The sequence below is a fragment of the Ostrea edulis genome, chromosome 2, assembly GCF_947568905.1.
Source record: "Ostrea edulis chromosome 2, xbOstEdul1.1, whole genome shotgun sequence".
NCBI classification, from domain to species: domain Eukaryota; kingdom Metazoa; phylum Mollusca; class Bivalvia; order Ostreida; family Ostreidae; genus Ostrea; species Ostrea edulis.
The window spans coordinates 41,342,260-41,363,182 of NC_079165.1; the positions used below are offsets into that span (position 1 = coordinate 41,342,260).

At 35.6% G+C, this 20,923-nt stretch overlaps 2 protein-coding genes across 7 annotated transcripts in view; one reads left to right on the forward strand and one right to left on the reverse strand.

Annotated features, from left to right (window-relative positions):
* The window catches only part of LOC125678626 (uncharacterized), a 29,590-nt gene extending 22,227 nt beyond the window's left edge, over nucleotides 1-7,363 (forward strand). For 5 of the 6 annotated variants that reach the window (XM_048917213.2, XM_048917214.2, XM_048917215.2 and 2 more), the window contains one exon: nucleotides 4,322-7,363. In XM_048917213.2, coding sequence (XP_048773170.1) covers nucleotides 4,322-4,463 — 142 coding nt within the window. In that variant the 3' untranslated portion in view covers nucleotides 4,464-7,363. The remainder of the gene's footprint in view (nucleotides 1-4,321) is intronic. The other variant, XM_048917217.2, reaches the window with a different exon arrangement.
* Nucleotides 7,364-8,523: 1,160 nt separating this feature from the next.
* Nucleotides 8,524-20,923, reverse strand: part of LOC125678627 (adenylate kinase isoenzyme 5-like) — a 41,328-nt gene continuing 28,928 nt past the window's right edge. Inside the window, exons 18-23 of the mRNA XM_048917219.2 lie at nucleotides 12,523-12,592; nucleotides 10,636-10,689; nucleotides 10,289-10,452; nucleotides 9,714-9,830; nucleotides 9,358-9,549; nucleotides 8,524-8,752 (exon numbers count right to left, since the gene is read on the reverse strand). Coding sequence (XP_048773176.2) covers nucleotides 8,681-8,752; nucleotides 9,358-9,549; nucleotides 9,714-9,830; nucleotides 10,289-10,452; nucleotides 10,636-10,689; nucleotides 12,523-12,592 — 669 coding nt within the window. The 3' untranslated portion in view covers nucleotides 8,524-8,680. The remainder of the gene's footprint in view (nucleotides 8,753-9,357; nucleotides 9,550-9,713; nucleotides 9,831-10,288; nucleotides 10,453-10,635; nucleotides 10,690-12,522; nucleotides 12,593-20,923) is intronic.

The following is a 20,923-nucleotide window of genomic DNA, read 5'->3' on the forward strand; positions in this document are numbered from 1 at the left end:
GTAGTTGGTGTGGAATAATTTAATGCTCTAAATTTGAATGAGAAATTTAATTACTTTTGATGCTTAAATAATCATAAATATAAAAGACAATGTGAAACTGTATCGGGCATGATCTCTCTTATGAAATAAAACAAGATTTATGTCTTTCTTTTCTTTCTTTAAAACTTTAATTATTTTAGTTCTACAAGGGCCAAGAAAGATGTGGCAATCCAGCAGGTTTTCATGTAATATGTAAGGTATACTGATGCTTCCAATGAAATGTTATGTACTTGGAGTATACCTGCACTCTAAAAGTAAATACTGATGTCTTGTTTATGAGATATTGCTGAAATAGCTTAAGTTTCTGATATCACAGACAATAGATAATTTGATAAATGAATAAATGCGAGTTTGACCCATAAGTTGATATCCTTGTTAGACATGAGCCTTTTGTTACAAGTAATGACAAATTAGATGGACATCACAATCATTTTTAATCCCCTACAACTGCACAAGATGAAGTACATAAGCCAGCCATTACTAGTTCACTGTGTTAGTAGTTACCGGTACTAATGTAGTAGGGGGTAGCTTTAGTCAGACCGAGGAGATGTATTAATGCAATAGTGTGTCTAGGCGAGTTAGAAGTGCATAATACCATTATGAAATGCATCAGGTTCAATAGTGCGTTTCTAAATGTGCCCAGTTGCTAGAATTTTGCTTTATGGTGCTCTCATCAAAATTTGTATTCAGAATGGCATATTATGTATATTATCCCGTATTGCATATTGTCTTTGGTGGAAAATGGATTGTAAGATTTATGGAATGCCCAAACTGATAATTGACTTTTTGTTTGTGAAAATGTCCTTTGCCCAGTTGTATGCATTTCTGATTTTTTTTTTTTTTAATTTTTTTTTTTTATCACAGATGGTCGAAATAAAACTTTTTTTGTTGATCCATGTAAAAGATGACACATACTGACTGAATTTCTTGCAAGTTATCTCCCTTAAAAGTTTGAACCATATTAAAAATTCATTGCTGCTGTCTTACTTAAGAAGGTACTCTACATCATCATAATGGCTGACTTCCTTTTAATAACATGAATAAAAATATAAATATCCAATATTTGTCTATTCATCTCAAATATCATTGCCAAGCTGAGTAGATCAGCAAGTTAGCACATCCATCACAGGTTCAAATCCAGCAGGGGTTTAAAAAAAAAATTCAGATTGCTTCCTACTAAAATTGCATTTTTTGACTAAATAAAATACATTTGAAAGTTTTTAATTTTTAAAATATTGTTGTACATATCCTCCACTTTTCATCCATATCAAATTTCTCTGGTGTAGCATTCCTCCTTGAATAGAAAATGTGTGTTTATTAATGCAAAGTTTTATGATATGCGGTGTGTGTATAGCACTCGGTGATAATTCATGATTTTATGCTTGCATTTAAGAAACCATATCCTGCTTCTGACACCTATGATTATAGAAAAATACAAACCGCTATTAACTATCAAACTGTGTGGAATTTTAAAATTATATTTGAGCACAAACATTTAGATACAATTGCATTCTGATTTGTAGAAAAAACAACGATGTATGTTTATTGTGAATACAATGCATGAAAATAATTGTGATAGCTAAAGCAGTTTATCTCTCTTTTCATATACAGTTGTAAAATGTTTTTATGAATTGATGATATTATTGTAAAATCACTTACAGTACTAATGAGAACAAAACGCATTCATAAAGTTTAAACTTCATGGGTGAGGATTTGTCAAGTGGAACGAGTGTCGCTACAATTTGTGAAATTATGATCATGTAAACATTTATATATAGTGTAGACATAATGTTGTTCAGACAATGGTATTCAGACCCAGAGTTGGTCCACATGTCAAAAGTTTTATCAGGAACAAGCAGACTTCATTTATGAATATACAAGCATCCACAAAACATAGTTAAAAAATAATGTTCTTGTTTTCGTGGATGATGCAGAATAACCTCCTTGGTGTCAAAATGTTGTTTAGATATAAACGTCGAGACGTAAGCCGAGACTTATAAAATGTTGTTTTAGATATAAACGTCGAGACGTAAGCCGAGACTTATAAAATGTTGTTTTAGATATAAACGTCGAGACGTAAGCCGAGACTTGTAAAATGTTGTTTAGATATAAACGTCGAGACGTAAGCCGAGACTTGTAAAATGTTGTTTTAGATATAAACGTCGAGACGTAAGACGAGACTTGTAAAATGTTGTTTTAGATATAAACGTCGAGACGTAAGCCGAGACTTATAAAATGTTGTTTTAGATATAAACGTCGAGACGTAAGCTGAGACTTGTAAACAGTCTTCGACGTTAACCGGTGGCCCGATGCCCGAGGCCAGTAAAATCGGGATCGGGCTTCTAAAAATATTTAACCCAGGAGTCCGGAGGGCCTGTAAATGTTTTATTGTATGTTTTATATATATTACAAATATAGCGTGAGATTGACTCAGACTTTGTCATGACTTACATGTAGCAATGAAATTTCGCATTGAAAAATGATCAACCATCCTGCCTTTTATGAAGTATAGGGAGGCACAGCACTGGAAGTTAATGTAAATATATAGTAGGTGCATATATAAAAATTACATGCACATACTATATATTTACATTAACTTCCAATGTCCGTGTTGGGATTCCCGTGGGGTTTTGGATTAGAATAGGTCCTCAGTACCTCCTTGCTTGTCGTAAGAGGCGACTAATAGGGGCGGTCCTTCGGATGAGACGGCAAAAACCAAGGTACCGTGTCACAGCAGGTGTGGCACGATAGAGATCCCTTCCTGCTCGATGGCCATAAGCGCCGAGCATAGGCCTAAATTATGTAGCCCTTCACCGGCAGTGGCGACGTCTCCATATGAGTGAAATATTTTCAACAGGGACGTAAAATAATATTCAACCCGTGTAGGGAGGGGGCTTGTCAGTGAAATTCCAAACCTCACAAGCGTATTTCACAATCACAACCATCAGATCCAAATAAATTAAAAAAAAACAACCCAGTAGTACAAGGAGAAAAAGAGATCGAAAAGTTAAGCCCCATTGGACCGAGGGTGGGCCTTTGCTGAGATTTAATTCAGGAGAAAACAATGTTTTGTATGTGGTGTATACAAAACACAGTAGAACATGAGCTTCTGATGTCATCTGTTGAAAAATAAAATAAGATATAATAATGTCAGTTGTTCTTTAACTATGGTCATCTAGATATGTATTTTCCTACAGTAGAACATGCTTGTACCTTGCAAATGACAAGTGGTCGAATTAGAAAAAAACATTTTGGGCCATTAAAATATTGTTCGGGCTTGCAAAATTATTATACTGGGAGGCCCGAAGGGCCTGTGCTTCACAAAGTTTTTCGTGAAGACTGTGTAAAATGTTGTTTTAGATATAAATGTCGAGACGTAAGCCGAGACTTATAAAATGTTGTTTTAGATATAAACGTCGAGACGTAAGCCGAGACTTATAAAATGTTGTTTTAGATATAAACGTCGAGACGTAAGCCGAGACTTGTAAAATGTTGTTTTAGATATAAACGTCGAGACGTAAGCCGAGACTTGTAAAATGTTGTTTTAGATATAAACATCGAGACGTAAGCCGAGACTTGTAAAATGTTGTTTTAGATATAAACGTCGAGACGTAAGCCGAGACTTGTAAAATGTTGTTTTAGATATAAACGTCGAGACGTAAGACGAGACTTGTAAAATGTTGTTTTAGATATAAACGTCGAGACGTAAGCCGAGACTTGTAAAATGTTGTTTTAGATATAAACGTCGAGATGTAAGACGAGACTTGTATATTTCAAACAACATTTTGACACCGAGGAGGTTATTCTGCATCATTCACGAAAACAAGAACATTAGCTCTATTCTGCTATGTCACATAAACACAGCTGCATGACTATAAACCCTACAGGGGAATCGAATTAGGTCAACTTAATATGGCATACGTTTAATCAAATTCAAAGCAATTACACAACATCAAGTCAGATCAACGATGTGAAATCGACATGCACATGGAGGTTTTTACATTTCAAATCCATAAATTTATTCTTAATGTGCAAGTGAGATATATATCATTTTTCTCTTAATCAGTTATTATGTAGGAAGGTATATCGCAGAATAATGACCGCAGCATTTTTTTCTTCATTTTTTCAATAACCGCAATAGAATGTAGGTTCAAGTCTGATCAATAAAGCCAGGATGGGAACCTAACAGCGGTCTCATGTTTGTTAAATTAATTTCTTTGTGTAAGTGTAAAGTACCGCAGGTGAGAATTTACACCTAAGGATCTTTTGTGATTATTTACAGGTCATCCCCACATTTGAAAAGTAACACCAAGAGCTTGACAAGATCACCCAGTGCCCACTACAAGGAGCCAGACTCAGTGCTTTTGAAGAAATCCTGGTCACTAAGTTCTTCACATGAAGGGACACAACTAAGTGCTAGATAATACAATATGTTACTGAATTTTCTAACCACTAGTGCTGAAGTCGGAAACAGGAGACTAATATTAGGAGTAGGATTATTTATATCTCCTCATAGCTGGTCAGAATCTGCTCCAGAGAACTATGTGTATGTACCGTTGACAGTGTCAACCAGGAATGAAATTATTGACTGTGTACTACGGGCATTATTTTCAAAGGACTGCCCAAAATATATATTTTTTTAATGGTTTGATTTCGTGTACCTGTCAAAGGGAGGCAATTCTGAGTTGTGTTAACTACATACAGAGTGAAAGAGTAGATAAATTTGAGTAAAATCTAAGATGGTATGGGTGAGAATTCTTATGGACAGCGTTGAGGTACAAAGAAAGTTTCTTTTTGTTAATGAGGTATAACACACCTTTCAAAATTGTCATTGATGAAATCCGTATATATGATAATAATGGAGTGGTGTTGGAACTACAAAAGTTTGTCGCATGTAGCAAAACTCAAAAATTTTGTGTAAAATCATGAAGCAAAAATTTAGAACCCCCATGGGACTCAAACTCACTCTCTACAGATATCCAGCTTAACACTTTAATCCGCTGAGCTAACTACTAGATAAATGATGAATTTCAAAAGAATATAGATATAATTCTGATTTCATTTCTGGCATGCTTTTATTTGAAAAATTTGCAGCAATGTATCATTCTTCCTTAAGAAACCTTTTAAAGTATGAAAGACAAGACTTAAAATTGTGCTGAACTATAGACTTGATAATCCAAGGTGTGAAAACTGGTATGTGTTTTAAAGATATGTTCTTTGATTTCTTAGTCCTCTGTATGTTAGCATTTTGCAATACTTCGATGCATTTCTCGTACTTTTTGTAATCTTCGATTCATTGTAAAAATACTCATTTTCTTGAATATTGCTGAGCAATTTTTATTTATTTCTGATTGAAGAGACATACCGTAAGCACATTTTGAACTTGCCAGGTGGTGTGAATGTTTTGTCTTCATCAGTCGTTCATTTTATATCAGTATGTATTGTTTTCATCTAAATTAACTCGCATCCAATTATGACACCTACATGTACATGTAGTATTTTGTAGTCCTTTACAACATCTTGGAATGATTATTGTTAAGTAGTTAATTTTACTGAAGATGAATGGTAGGATTACTTGGTATGTTATGTAGTTGAAGCAGTACCATTTTAATTGTCGAAATGAGTTAGTAGTATTAAACAATTTTCTGGGCATTGAAATGCATGTACCATTTTGCTGCATGAAATAGCTAGTCCCAAATAATGTAAAGCATGTCTATATGGATGTAGTTGGATACCGATCACTTTTCTTACATAGATACACATTGTTCAATATACATATAGTAACTAGTAAGCAACATCAGTACTGAAACAAATGTTCCACTAATAGATGGCCTTTTCTTTCTCTTTTATGGTTGTAATTTTAATACCTAGGTATATGAAATTTGATATAAATATACTTTCAAGAATATTGTGATTTAAATAAGCCAACAGAGCAGATAGACAGCAGCGTTATGGATGGTTGGTTAACTTGAATCTGTCAGATAGACAGCAGCGTTATGGATGGTTGGTTAACTTGAATCTGTCAGATAGACAGCAGCATTATGGATGGTTGGTTAACTTGAATCTGTCAGATAGACAGCAGCGTTATGGATGGTTGGTTAACTTGAATCTGTCAGATAGACAGCAGCGTTATGGATGGTTGGTTAACTTGAATCTGTCAGATAGACAGCAGTGTTATGGATGGTTGGTTAACTTGAATCTGTCAGATAGACAGCAGTGTTATGGATGGTTGGTTAACTTGAATCTGTCAGTGTCTGCTGGTTCTGCTTTGTAAACAAATAGAAATATATTTTTTATTCAATAGTGAATATTGTATACAAGAATGATAGTGCTCTTTGTTTGGTTCAGATTTTGTTTCATGTAGTCATGGTTGGAGACTTAATTTCCCAGGAGTCAGTTGCACTAGGTTCAGTTAAATGTAACTGTATTATTTCTACCTGTAAACGCAATGTTTATAGAACTGTTAAAAGCAAAGTCATTGCAAATTTTAACAAATGACGGTGCAACATTAAGTCCAAATCACATATTCAAAGTCAGAATATCATATTTGTATAATGTTCTGCGTATGTATATTATATATTGTATTGCGTACTGTTTGTTTATTACCTCAATATTGTTGCACACAGTTTACTGCCCTCCCCCCTCCACCCCATATTTTACCACAGGCCTCTCTTCCCATATCCTTTGATTGTGGCTTAATAGACACCCCTCGAAGTCTCTATGTATGCTATCCTTTGTTTGCTGATTATGTGTTCATAATTGTGGGTTGTTAAAAGTTTCGGTGTTGATAAGTTATGGTCTTTTTTTTCTTATGTATACAAGCATTTAATTTTTTGTTTGTAAATCACTCTTTTGTTCAATATTTGTTGATAAAACATGTTGTATGGAACATATTTTATTTCGAAGCCTTTTTGTTGTACAAGTTTTAGCAACTTTTCGATCTCTTGTAATGTTTCGGCACACTATTGGAAGCAGAATTAGGAATTAAAATGTTACACGTGAGAAACATTCCAACAGATTTTGATCTGAAAGAGAAACCATTTGATTTAAATATACTTTCTAAAATATTGTGATTTAATTAAATAATCCAACACACCAGATAAACAGCAGTGTTATGGATGGTTGGATTATGAACCTGTGATACATGATTGGTGGCCAATAGATTAGTGATATATATTGATGAATATAGTCAAGAGTTATATATAAAAATCATAAGAAACATTTCCTGTGTTCATTTTTTTTTTAATGACAAATCTATGTTCTTTCAATATTTGTATTCAATTGTACATCAAAATAGGATTCAATAAAAATATAAATGAGAGAATTTATAGTTTTTTGCCAATACATTTATCTTTCAAGATATTTAATCATCAGTTTTGTACAATGTACATGTACATAGCTAAAAAGCTTAAAATATGAGATACACTGTACATGTATATGCCTTGTAATAGCAAAGTTTTTTATATATAGATATTTGTAGTGAATTACTATAGTAATTATGAGGAAAAAACATTGCTTAGTTATAGGATTCAGAGGGCCGTTGTATCAGTATCATATTGTAAGAATTAAGTGTCAGATTTCAGTTTCATTCACTTTGAAAACACTATTGCGAGTTTTATCAAAAATGAAAAATGGGAGGTAAATGATAAATTTCAGAAAATTTTGCCTGGAGACCTATATATATATATTTCTTCAAGGAATTCATTAAATTTACATTTTATATCAAATAACCCAAGATTTTTTTTTGGTCAGAATAATTCACGTTCTCACAGATACAAAACAACAACAATCTGAAGAATATAAAATTTTCTTTGAAAAAAAAGAAAAACAGCCAAATTAATGATTCAGATTGGTCTGTTGATCTTCCATACATTATTGTTAAAAATCATATTCAGACACAATTTTCAACTTATCACAGGTTCTGGGATGGGGATAAAGTATTCTAAATTTCACATATAAGAATTTGTAGTATTTGCAAAAATACTAAAATATTCGACGTCTAGTATAAATTAGAATACCCCATCCCAATACAAAATAGGATCATGGCCTTTGAATCCAAACATGTTAGCTTTACACATAGCAGCTGTTGGTAAAGGGCTGGTTGGATAGACTTGTGGCTTTGAGCTCCCATGTTGCAAGAAATATTAGGACAAATCACAGTCACCATACCATACAAACCCTGATACATATAATAAAAGAGTTTCAAGTGATATGGCGGACACTGAGAATTCTACTAGAAGAGTTCATGTCAGCTCTAAGTTTCCTTCTTCAAAGTCGCTACGATAAAACGTCAAGGGAAAAGACGACAAAATTGATCGCTAATTTGCAGGTTTTCTTATCGTCCTTTCGCCTGAATGTTTTGTCCTCTTTTTGGAGCGAAATGTCGCAAATTATCGTTTGGTCGTCTTTTCATCAACGACAAAACGTCAAGTGAAAAGATAACAAAATTGGTCGCCAATTTTTCACAAATGAAATACAACAGACTTTGGATATCGTACGTATTTATTAAACATAAAGAAAAAATATATATATAAATGTTCTGCACAGAATAACACTTGCGTGACTCTGTATAAAGCTAGTTTTCAGTAAAGCAGTAATCAGCCCACTATTTAATTGCAAGAAATAATGTTCATTGTTATGTTCACCATTTCTGGGAGCTCACGTATTTTTCTACTTCCGCAAAAATGTCGTCTTCTGAACCTTCAGCATGAACCTGTAATAAAACCATGGCATGTATGAGTAGTAGTGGTAATATAAACTAATAATTAAGAATATATTTTTCTATTCCCAGAAGCATAATACACACCAGAAATGATGAATATTTCATAACTGAATTGCCCTATTTTCCTTTGGAGTGTTGGTACTGAGAAATTGACAGCATTAAGCGCCTTTGAGCGTACACAGTGTATGAAAAGGGTGCTATATAAATATGGTATTATTATTAATGTAGAACTCCGATTTATTGTTAAAATATTACGATTTTTTTAATACACTGTACCAATTTATATGTCTTGTCATTAACCGCCATTTGCTATCTTTAGTAAACTGATAATGTAATCAATTTCAAACCCCTATTAAAATGGTTGAGAATGAAGAGTTTGATGAAAGAAAATATTAAAGCTTTCGTATATTTCTATCATTTTGCTAAATATTACTTTATTAACTTGTTTAATTAGTTCAAAATTTATAAAAAATGTTTGCGTTTTTGAAAGAATGATTCAATCTAGGGTATGAAGATAACACTGTGCCCCTGTTTAAGAATACCCCCCCCCCCCTTCTTTCTCCTCTTTCCTGTCACATCAGTAAGAAGCATACTACCCTGCAGACTTTGTCTTGTTGTGAGTAGTAGTCTATGACCGGTTTGGTCTGGTTGTGAAAGGTCACCAGTCTCTTTTTAATCGTCTCCTCGTTGTCATCAACACGTCCGCTTGTCTCTCCTCGCTTCAGCAGTCGCTTCGTCATCGTCTCATCAGATACATCGAAATATAATACCCCTACACATGCCACGATCTACCGAAAGAACAGTTTACATTTATATCAACATGATTTTACATGCTATTCAATCTTATCATAATAATAAATCAAAATTTGATACAGTTTTAAGAAACTTTGGGTTTTCGGTGCTCATTGAAATAACTTTGTAACATTGGGAAGCCGGAAGGTAGTCACATTACCTCTTTTTCGAATTTTGTCCCCTGTTCCAGGTCCCGAGGATAACCGTCAATCAGAAAGCACTTTGTCTCCGGTATCTTCTTCTTCATTGCGTCACACATCAGTTGTAAAACATCATCCTAGCGATAAAATAGAAAACTTCATCACTATATACCAGTTTTCTCACAAATTACCGGTGCGAAATAGGCATTCGAGCTTACATTCAAACCTGGCATATAATTATTTCTCCAAAGAAAAGAAGAAAAAAAAGTTCGCGATTTATTTGCGTTTACAGTATATAGACATAAGTATATAAAAATAAAGCATGTTTGTCTTGGGGAGGGGGGGGGGTAATCTAAGCAAGATAGGGAACAGGGGAAAACTTAAACCTGCTTTGTTATTGTGAATATTAATAACAGAACAGAATTTGCACAGCGACATATGTGAGGTTTTTTCTAACATTCCCTAACGATTTTTTTCTCTTGTGATGCTGGTAAAGCTAAATATTGCTAATAAAGCTGCATGAAAGATGTCAATTAATCCAGTCTTTTTTCTTTTCTTTGCGCTATCTGATTCATCGTTTAGAAATTCAAAGTACCATGGACACCAGCTCCCCCTTTGCCATGACATCTTTAAGCTTCGTTCCCCTCTCTGAACCGGAAGCTACCTCGTCCCTGAGCAGATCACCAGAAGACAGATGGCAGAAACCAAACTTTTCTACAATCTTTACACACTGCGTGCCTTTTCCACTTCCGGGTCCGCCTGTCGGTATGAATATAGGGCTAGTTTTAAAGTAACTATTGCTTTTGTTTGTTTTACGTCCATTTGAGAATTTCCACTCAAATGTAAACGGCACAAAGATTATCAAGATGCATCGAATTTCATAGATTTTGATGGAAAGCGAGAACCAATCTTACAATAAAACATGAAGTAAAAAGACCTTACCCACGACGAACAACACCTTTGCATCCTTCATCACCGAATCTTTCCCCGCTTTATCTAAAATGAAAATTCATTGTACATCCTTTACATATGGCACGCCAAATTCACAAAAAGGAGCTAAACATAGTTTCACAGTTGATAAACTAGGTTTATCGACTGTAAACTATAGTTTACGAACTGTAAACTATAGTTAACGATTCGTTAACTATAGTTTTCATCCGTAAAACTATATTTAACGGTTGTAAACTATAGTTTACAAATGCTAATCCAAGTTTATCTGTCTTCAAATAAACGTTAACAATAGATTTTGCTGATAAATACAGATTCACATTTGTAAACTATAATTTACATTCGTTACAATTGTTAATCCTAGTTTCACAAATTGTGATACTATATTTATCAGACTTGTAAACCGTAGTTTACAATCGTGAAACCGTATTTATCAGATAAACTATGTTTAGCAATCGCTAATGATTGTTTTCATTGTTAATTATAAATTACGCTTGTGAAACATAGATTATCTGTTAACTATGGTTTACAGATGTGAAATATAGATTAACGTCGTTAACTATAGTTTACAGTCCGTGAACTATAGTTTACAGTCGATAAACCTAGTTTATCAACTGTGAAACTATGTTTAGCTCATTTTTGTGAATTTGGCGTGCCATATTTACAATCCACTAATTTCAATGATTGATAAAATATTGTTTTTTAGATTGGTCCAACTCAATGTACAGTATTACGCCTTTCCCATTTTTAAAAATTGATTGCCTGTTCAAAATTACATTAAATGATACACCAAATCAGATGTCACAGACAACACCGCACACTACATCATCCATCTGGTAAAATGGCGTTTTAAAATAGACTGCAACACATTGTGATAATCACTAAATTTCAAAATTCACATCGCGTTTTCTCTGTATGTGAAACATTTGAGTAAAACGGGACAAATAGCCAATAACTTTAGAATACACAGGTGTACACTGTATGAAATAAATAATTTCCAAGCATATACCAGATACACTGTCATACACAAAGTGTTTTAATTCTACGAAATAAATTCATTTTTAAAATATACATATACGAGTTATTTTGGCTTCCATAAAATGGTTATTCCTAATTTATCCTATGTCAGTACAGACTACTCTTCTTTAGTGCATGTGAGAATTATGTATTATCTAAAAAACAACATCACCTACACTTAAGTAACATTACACTTATCGTTTATAAGTGAATAAATTGAAACTGATGATGATCACTGGTATACCGCACAGCAGTTATCCTACCATTTTCATCATGTACACATGGTATTATTGCCAGGGCAGAATATGTGGTATGTGTAGTTCAGCACAGTAATGATGGTAATCACCGTCAACAAACGACGTTCACCTACCATTACTAGCAAGATACCATTCCCGGTTACTGAACAAGTGGTGATAAAATATGACTCTACACCCGTGTTAAATCAGAGTACAGTCAAACACAAAATGGGATTTTGTCCTCAACAGCAGTTTGCAGGTTACAAAAATTGATTTGATTTTTTGAAATATTGCAGTATAAATCTACCTGTTTAATTGATCTGACAATTAGTTACACTTGTTCATTACCTGTTACGTCTCTGGACCACACAAAATTGTCCAAAATGACTCACCAGCCTTACAGTTCAGACATGCACCTTTATCAATGATCGTTAGCGAAAATTCCACGAAAACGTTGTACAGTGTATATTTGGTTACATAATATACAATGAATTCAATATTTTAAAACATTCACTCCAAGTAAACAGCAAACGTGTTCACGGCTACAACATTACTACAACCCCCTCCTGTCAGACTTGTAAATCAATGAAACGTGTGGAAATAAAGTGTAATAGGAAACAAAACCTACCTAACGACATTGAATCGAAAATCTTCTCGACTTGTAAGAACACCTCATCTGCTGACGCCTCCGCCGGGACCTACAGAGAGAGAAAACACACACACTCACTACCAGTGGTGGATCAATAATTTTCTTAGAATTAATCAATACAGTATTTCCTGATGTAAATCATGGTCAGTTTTCACTGAAGTGTCCGGGAGGTGTCCTATAACTTAATGCTTATAATGATTGATAATACAAATACTTAACAAAATAGAAACTCTAATATCTGTAACACCCACCCCAAAAAAGAGAGACAGTAGATAGGGTACATGACCACAAACCGAGATTATATTCAAATCGATAATATATATTCAAATTATGTAATGTATAAAATGTCAATATCAATAAGCCAATAAAAGTCATGTTGACATGTGATACTAAATGTCAATAAAGTATTTAATGTGATGTAAACAAGCGAAGGATGTTTGAACAATGCCTTTTTTTTTACTCGCGTATATTTTCAGTTTATGGTCACGGAGCTTTGTCCTGCGACAAGGGAAGTGTGCAATATGTATATTTGTCACTGTACATTCATGAACTGAGAGCTTTACCAAGCAGTCATGAAAACTGCAGTAATCTTGAAATATTCAAATATCAATAGATTTGTGTTTGAGAGTTAATCATCTTGAGCAGGTTTCCAATAACGACGACCACGACCAAAGGACCTGCATGCCCGGCTCGCGCCCCCTCTGCAGCTCTGATACTCTCTTATGCTTATCCACTTCTCTAAAGAGAATACTGCTCCGAGTGTCGGTTGCGAGGACCAGGAACCCACAGATCAAATTCACAGAAAACACCAAACAAGAACTTACAGATTGTACACTGCATGGATAAAATTCGAGTGAATGCATCATGTGCTGGCAATACACTTTGACGCAATGTTCACCCCTTAGAAACTGTCGCCACAACATCGCAATAGAGGGTCCGGGGCTTACCATACGTTTTATGATATACAATGAAAGATTTATGAACCCAGCCTCCACTTTTTTAAACTGCGCATACCTTTCACCATAGACGGCAGTTCACATGTTACAACTCTTTCAAAATCCTTGTGTTAAAAAGTAAATAAAACCCTAAATCTCACTTAGCAAACTTTCTCTCAGTCCTAGATCTGGAGTAATTCTAAATCCTGTTTATAACTAACATCCTTGGGGGGGGGGGTGTAGGGGATTCAAGTTTATGAAGGGTCATGCCCCCTTCAAAGGGGATATGACAAAGGAAAGACAAAAATAGGGTGGGATAATTTAAAAATCGTTTTCTCCAGAACCACTGGGCTATAAAATTTCGAATTCTCTTTAAGAGTAACAGGGCCACACTAAGTAATATCAAAACCAGTGTGGAATAAAGTTTTTATAGCCCCCCCCCCCTCCCGCGACTATAGTTGGTGACATACTGTTTTGTCCTGTCTGTCTGTCCGAAACTTTAACCTTGCTAATCACTTTTGAATGGCGAGTGATGAATACCACACATTTCATCTGCACATTCCTTGTGACAAGACCTTTTTAATGGTATCGAAGTTTTTAACCTTGTGACCTTGACCTTGGAGTTTGACCTACTTTCAAGAAAACTGAATCTATTCAATATCGCCTGAACTATTTAAGGTCGATCTGTCCCAATATTTTCTCGGAGAGCTACAGTTCTGCAGAAAGGGGAAATCTGCCTCTCCTACAAGCCCTAGTTATTCAAAATCACGACCATCAATTTAGTTGATTTTTTAAGCACATGCAGGCACGAAAAATACGGGGTTGGGGGTACCCCCTTCCTTTTAAAAAAAAAACAACGTTCATTTTGCGTTAATTTTACAGACGAACTATGGTGGAAGTTTGGCAAAGAGGCTTTACACAATGTAATTAAAATTAGATGTTAGATCCGGTCACACACTCCGATTATGTGATCCAGGGGCGTAGCTAGGACTATTTCAATGTGTAGGCCTGAAAGATGAAGGTTTCACCGAGGCGCGAAGCGCCGAGGTTGGGTGGGGGTGGGGGGTCGCCCCGAGAAATTTTTGAAATATTAGGACTCATTTGCACTACTCTGAGCATCAAAATAATTGCAATAGACACAATCTAATTAAAATTAGATGTTAGATCCGCTCGCGTATTCGCATACATAATGTATGCGAGTACGAGAGCAGATCTAACATCCAATTCTAATTAGATTATGTCTATTGCAATTTTGATGCTCAGAGTAGTGCAAATTTTAATTAGATTGTAATAGACATTAAATATTGTAAACTTTTCAAAGATTTTTAAACCGAGACGAGTGAATCATTATGATGACCGTAATTTTATATGATAAAAAAATATATAACCATTACTCATATATTATGTAGAATACATTATAAAAAATAAAAGGCCTGACGGAATAAGAATTTTATATTCGATTTTAAAAACTAGAAATATGTACATGTATGAACATATTATTTTTTGCAAACACATTCTATGGACAAAAATGTGTTTGGAAATTGGGGGGTGGGGTTGCAGGCACGTGCCTATTCGAGTCTAACGAAACTACGCTCCTGTGAGCGGATCTAACATCTAATTTTGATTGTTCAAAGTCTTCCGTCTTTGTTCATTGGTATATTCGATCCGTGGACCGGCTCAAACTGATAGGCTATATGGCTGAACCACAAAATAGGGTATTCAGTCTCTTCATTACTGTCCCAAAGTGCAGATTCGAGTTTGATAAGCGAGACAGATATTTCAAAAAGGAACCTCTTTCGAATTCGGTGTTTGGTTATTTAGATTTTTCTGACAAATAGTAATAAATTTTGGCTTGATACATACCAATCTTTAAAATATCTTTTGATTAAAAAAAAAAAAAAAAAAAAAAAAGTGGGCAGAGTGCCCATGACCGTTATACATGTATATTATATACACCCAACCGTTTTACGAGAATCTTGAGATAAGATTGTAAGGAACGATAACTCTGGGTTGAAATTGCTTTACACCCAGTCTTTAATTTTGTACGATTGATTAATTGTCTCTCTCTCTCTCTCTCTCTCTCTCTCTCTCTCTCTCGAGAGAGAGAGAGAGAGAGAGAGAGAGAGAGAGAGAGAATTTTCACTCATATGTAGTCCGAAATATCTGGCACGGTAAATATCAAAATCATAAAAAAGCCCAGAAAACGTCAGATATTTCGGACTAACTCGTATGGAGACGAGTCACCAAGATCGGTGAAGGGCTTCAATTTTAGGCTTTTGCTTGGCACTTACGGCCATTGAAGCATTTCAAGGGTTCTTTAGCGTGTCATCTCCGAGGACGGCATAATCATGTTATTCGCTCCACAGTTTGAAAATTTGCATATTCCTATAGTAATTTAACGGAATAAACCAAATTTAAAGAGCAAATAACTCTTACTAAAGGAAAAATAAATCTTACACTTTATCGCGGAGCGAATAACACGATTATGCCCCGAGGACCCGTGACATATTCACAAATGATTCCGAGCGTTTGGCGATGGAACTATCACTACTTGTTTTAACGACAAAGGTCTGTCGCGGCCGGAATTCGAACACCGGTCTTCCGCATGCGGGACGAACGCTGTAGACCTCTAGACCACCGTGGCGGAGTACATCTTTTCACATGATATATTGATTATTTTGTTATGCTTGTATTGTGGGAACCAGATAGAGGTTTAGGCGAATAAATTATTTATAAGTAGATTAGTGCGAAAAGGTAACTCAATACTTTGGACAATGACCCGTCCTTTACTTTAAAAAAAAAAATATCATAATTTATCAAGTAGAAATCAAAAGAACTACTTCTAAGAGAATTAAATGACACTACAGGTCAACACAACTCAGGTACAAACCTCTTTGTAAGTTAAAACTTCTTGGCAATCACTAAATCAGTCTTGAACACAAGAGACTGAGCGTTTTGATATGTTTACATGACGTAGGGAAAAACAGAACGTGACATTTCCCATCGCGGTTCCATGCCTTCAGCAACCATAAAAATTTTCGTACATAAAAGTCAACACCAACGCGCACTGATGCAGGTCCCCCCACCCCCCGTAAATACATCAACCCAGCGTGGAAAAAAATCAAATCATTTACTTGTTCACAACAATTCATGTAATTCGCTCACATTTTACACGCAGTGGCTCAGCTGTCAGATATTGAAGTTTTGTATTATTTGTTCTTGAATAATATATAAATAAAATCCACCACCAAAACCCGCTCTTTTCGTCCCTTTAAATATATAGGGTGTGTCATATGTACATATTTTTTAAAAATGTATTTGATAATCCATCTCCAACCAGCAACTCCCTAGAGGAGCTGGGTTTTTAATGTATATTTTATTGTTTTATTTTAGAAAGGTAAATGGTATTGGTCTGGGGATGACATATGTACAACTCGTAAGTGCATGGATGTAAACATAGATCCATGCAAGGTCCGTGGCGGATTTAAGGGGGGGTTGCAATCGGCGCGCCCCCTAAAATTTTCAAATTTATTTGTATTTATCGTGATCTCTTGTTTAGAAAAATGTAAACGATAGAAGAAGCAATGATTTCTTCCACTCTCGGAGAAATAAATGACAAAATCTATTTATTTATTAAATTACTTTTACTGGGAGAACTTACATTTTTTCCAAAATCCCTTTAAAATTCGCGCCATTTTATTAATTTCACCTTATCAGAAAATAGTAAAAATGACTGCATAGGAGACATATTTCTAGCCCTACAAGATCTGTAAAATCCAGGGGCTTCGCGCCCTAGGCCCCCACCAAGACCCACTTGGGGCCTCAAGGTGGCCCCAGACCCTATGCCTCAAAAAGTTGCGCCCCTCTAACCGCAATTCTTGACTCCGCCCCTGGAGCTAGCTTTATAAAATCGCTTGTAAAGTATAATTTGCTTTCAATATTCCATGCAGCATATCTATGTTAGAATAGCGCCCGAGATTTTTAAGCATTGGTCTCGGGATTTGGGAAGGGGGAGGGGGGGGGGGGGGTGATGGTGCTGTAACTTAGAAACTAATCCACGCAGTATTACCACAATATCTACCCAGAGTTGTCGTTCCTTGCTCTCACAATCTCTACCCAGAGTTGTCGTTCCTTGCTCTCACTTACTTGTAAGTGAGTATAAGGAACGATAACTCTGGGTAGAGATTTGTATTACCAGAGATAACTGATCTGGACAACTGCGGTGACGGGGTGGAATGATACCTCTGAATTAAAAGTGAAGATAACGAACAGCGATCAATCCCATAACTCCTATAAGCAATACAAAATAGATAGTTGGGCAAACACGGATCCTTGGACACACCAGAGGTGGGATCAGGTATCTAGGAGGAGTAAGCATCCCTGTCGACCGGTCACACCTGCCGTGAGCCCTATATCCTGATCAGGTAAACGGAGTTATCCGTTGTCAAAATCAGTGTGCCAAGAACAGCCTAATAATCGGTAAGAAACACGTCAGACAGCATTTGACCCAATGATAGGTTGTATTGACGAACTAGATCGTTATAACGACCATAGAATTTGCGAAATGCTGACTTCAATTGAGGCTGTTAAAACCCCTGTACACCATCAACTTGTTCGTCTAAAAATCTCGTGTTCTAGTGTAACAGTGTGAGAAAGACGTCAAAGAACATTTGCCTTCACTTCCAAGGAACATATGAAGAAGACAAAGTCTTCATTTGAATTTAGTCCAGGAGGCTATAAAACTTTTATCGTACTCATACTCAAACTCAGCCATGTTTGTTTTGGGTATAACTCTGAGCAAGCTTCAAAACATACTCGAAAAATCTTGAGCATGTACTCCATTAATTTGATGTGAGAATGATTTCATGAAAGTTTTATAACCTTCACTTTTGAGTATGAGTACGATTTAGAGAACATAGTTTGAGTCTGAGCTAGTATGAGAATGTGTTCAAAAAAGTTTTATCACCTCCAGGCCTGAAGACAGTTAACTTAGGTTCATTTTAAATAGATCTGCTGCACACGTACAATTTTAGTACATTGAATAGTTTAATGTTCATGGCAAATTAAAAAAACAAACAGTTTGTACCTTGATAAAACTTTCAACAAATTGAATGTTGTCATTAGACAAAAATTTAAGGAAGACGTTTAAAATAACTTAGGTCGCCTAAGCCCCAGTTCGTTACATGATGTTATTTTGAGACTCGCTTCCTATTGTCGATCCCGCCCTGTATCTCTGGAACGGTAAGAACCTAGTATTGTCAATTGATAAACAGAAATCTAAGAGGCACAGCCACTCGACGTTTAAAATATCTATAATAAAAAAATTGTCTTCCTGTAAACATAATATTCAATATTATGTTTACAGGAAGACAATTTTTTTTTTTATTATAGACCTAGTCTATTTAAAACGTCGAGTGCCTGTGTCTAAGAGGTTAGTGACTTGGAGGTCGCCTAAGTTGAGTTTGATAGCCCCGAGAACGAAACCCCCAACAGGTGAAGAAATGTAACAATAAATTTAATATTTTAGTACTGCGTCAGCTCACTTCGCCGCGAGTTACATCCCTTTGCGGAGTCAATTCAACGGTCAATTGGTGAAAAATTAAGTTTTATGTCTTTACCCTACCAAATATAAAAGGTTACTACTGTGAATTATAGCTAATTATTAAGTTTTCATACAAGTTGAATTGTAGTTTACTGCAATTGATGGCGAAATATCAAATGTGAAAGTTACAGATCGGAAAGTTACAAAGGCCAACGACTTTTTACCGCAAGGTGGCGGACAAGGTACGTAACTCGCGCGAAATGTATCGTATTGTCAGTCCATCGGTCTGTCTGCACGTTAACACCTTTGTTGTGACGTGACAACTCAATCAGTTTTCATCGTAATTTAATGTTTTCATTTTTAGCTCACCTGAGCTGAAAGCTCAAGTGAGCTTTTCTGATCACCCGTATTCCGGCGTCCGTCCGTCTGTCTGTCTGTCCGTCTGTAAACTTTTCACATTTTCAACTTCTTCTCAACAACCACTGGGCCAATTTCAACCAAAGTTGGCACAAAACATCCTTAGGTAAAGGGAATTCTAAATTGTTAAAATAAAGGGCCAGGCCACCTTCCAAGGGGAGATAATCAAGAAAAGGTAAAAATTGGGTAGGGTCATTAAAAAATCTTCTTCTCAAGAACCACTGGGCCAGAAAAGATGAAACTTATAGATAAGCTTTATTAGGTAGTGCAGATTCAAAATTGTTAAAATCATGGCCCCTGGGGGTCGGATGGGGCCACAATAGGGGATCAAAGTTTTACATACAAATATAAAGGAAACATATTTAAAAATCTTCCCAAGAACCACTGAACCAGAAAAGCTGAGATTTATATGAAAGCTTCCTGATATAGTGCAGATTCTAAATTGTTAAAATCATGGCCCGTGGGGGTTGGATGGGGCCACAATAGGGGGTCAAAGTTTTACATACAAATATATAGGAAAAATCTTTAAAATCTTCTTCCCAAGAACCACTGAGCCAGAAAAGCTGAGATTTAAATGAAAGCTTCCTGATATAGTACAGATTCTAAATTGTTAAAATCATGGCCCCCGGGGATCGGATGGGGCCACAATAGGGGGTCAAAGTTTTTTGTTTGTTTGTTTTTTTGTTTTGTTTTTTGTTTTTGTTTTTGATATAGTGGAGATTCAAGTTTGTTAAAATCATGGACCCCGGGGATTGGATGGGGCCTCAAGAGGGGGGGGGGGGGGCATCAAAGTTTTACATACAAATTTATAGGAAAAATCTTTTAAAATCTTCTTCTCAAGAACCACTGAGCCAGAAAAGCTGAGATTTATATGAAAGCTTCCTGATATAGTGCAGATTCTAAATTGTTAAGATCATGGCCCCCGGGGGTCGGATGGGGCCACAATAGGGGGTCAAAGTTTTACATACAAATATATAGGAAAAATCTTTAAAAATCTTCTTCCCAGAACCACTAAGCCAGAAAAGCTGAGATTTATATGAAAGCTTTCTGATATAGTGTAGATTCAGGTTTGTTAAAATCATGGTCCCCTGGGGTAGGATGGGGCCACAATAGGGGATCAAAGTTTTACATACAAATATATAGGGAAAATCTTTTAAAATCTTCTTCTCAAGAACCATTGGGCCAAAGAAGTTCACATTTACATGAAAGCTTTCTGACATAGTGTAGATTCAAGTTTGCAAAAACCATGGCCTCCAGGGGTAGGTTTGGGGCCATAATAGGGACTACGGTTTTACAAGCAAATAGATATGGAAAATCTTCTGATATGGACCAAGGTGACTCAGGTGAGTGATGTGGCCCATGGGACTCTTGTTTTTTTTATAGAAATACTTTACAATGAGAGAAAGACATAAATTGAATACATTCTGAGGTATTATCCCTTTGTCTGTCTGTTTGTATATATCATGACACAAAATTGATAACTTAA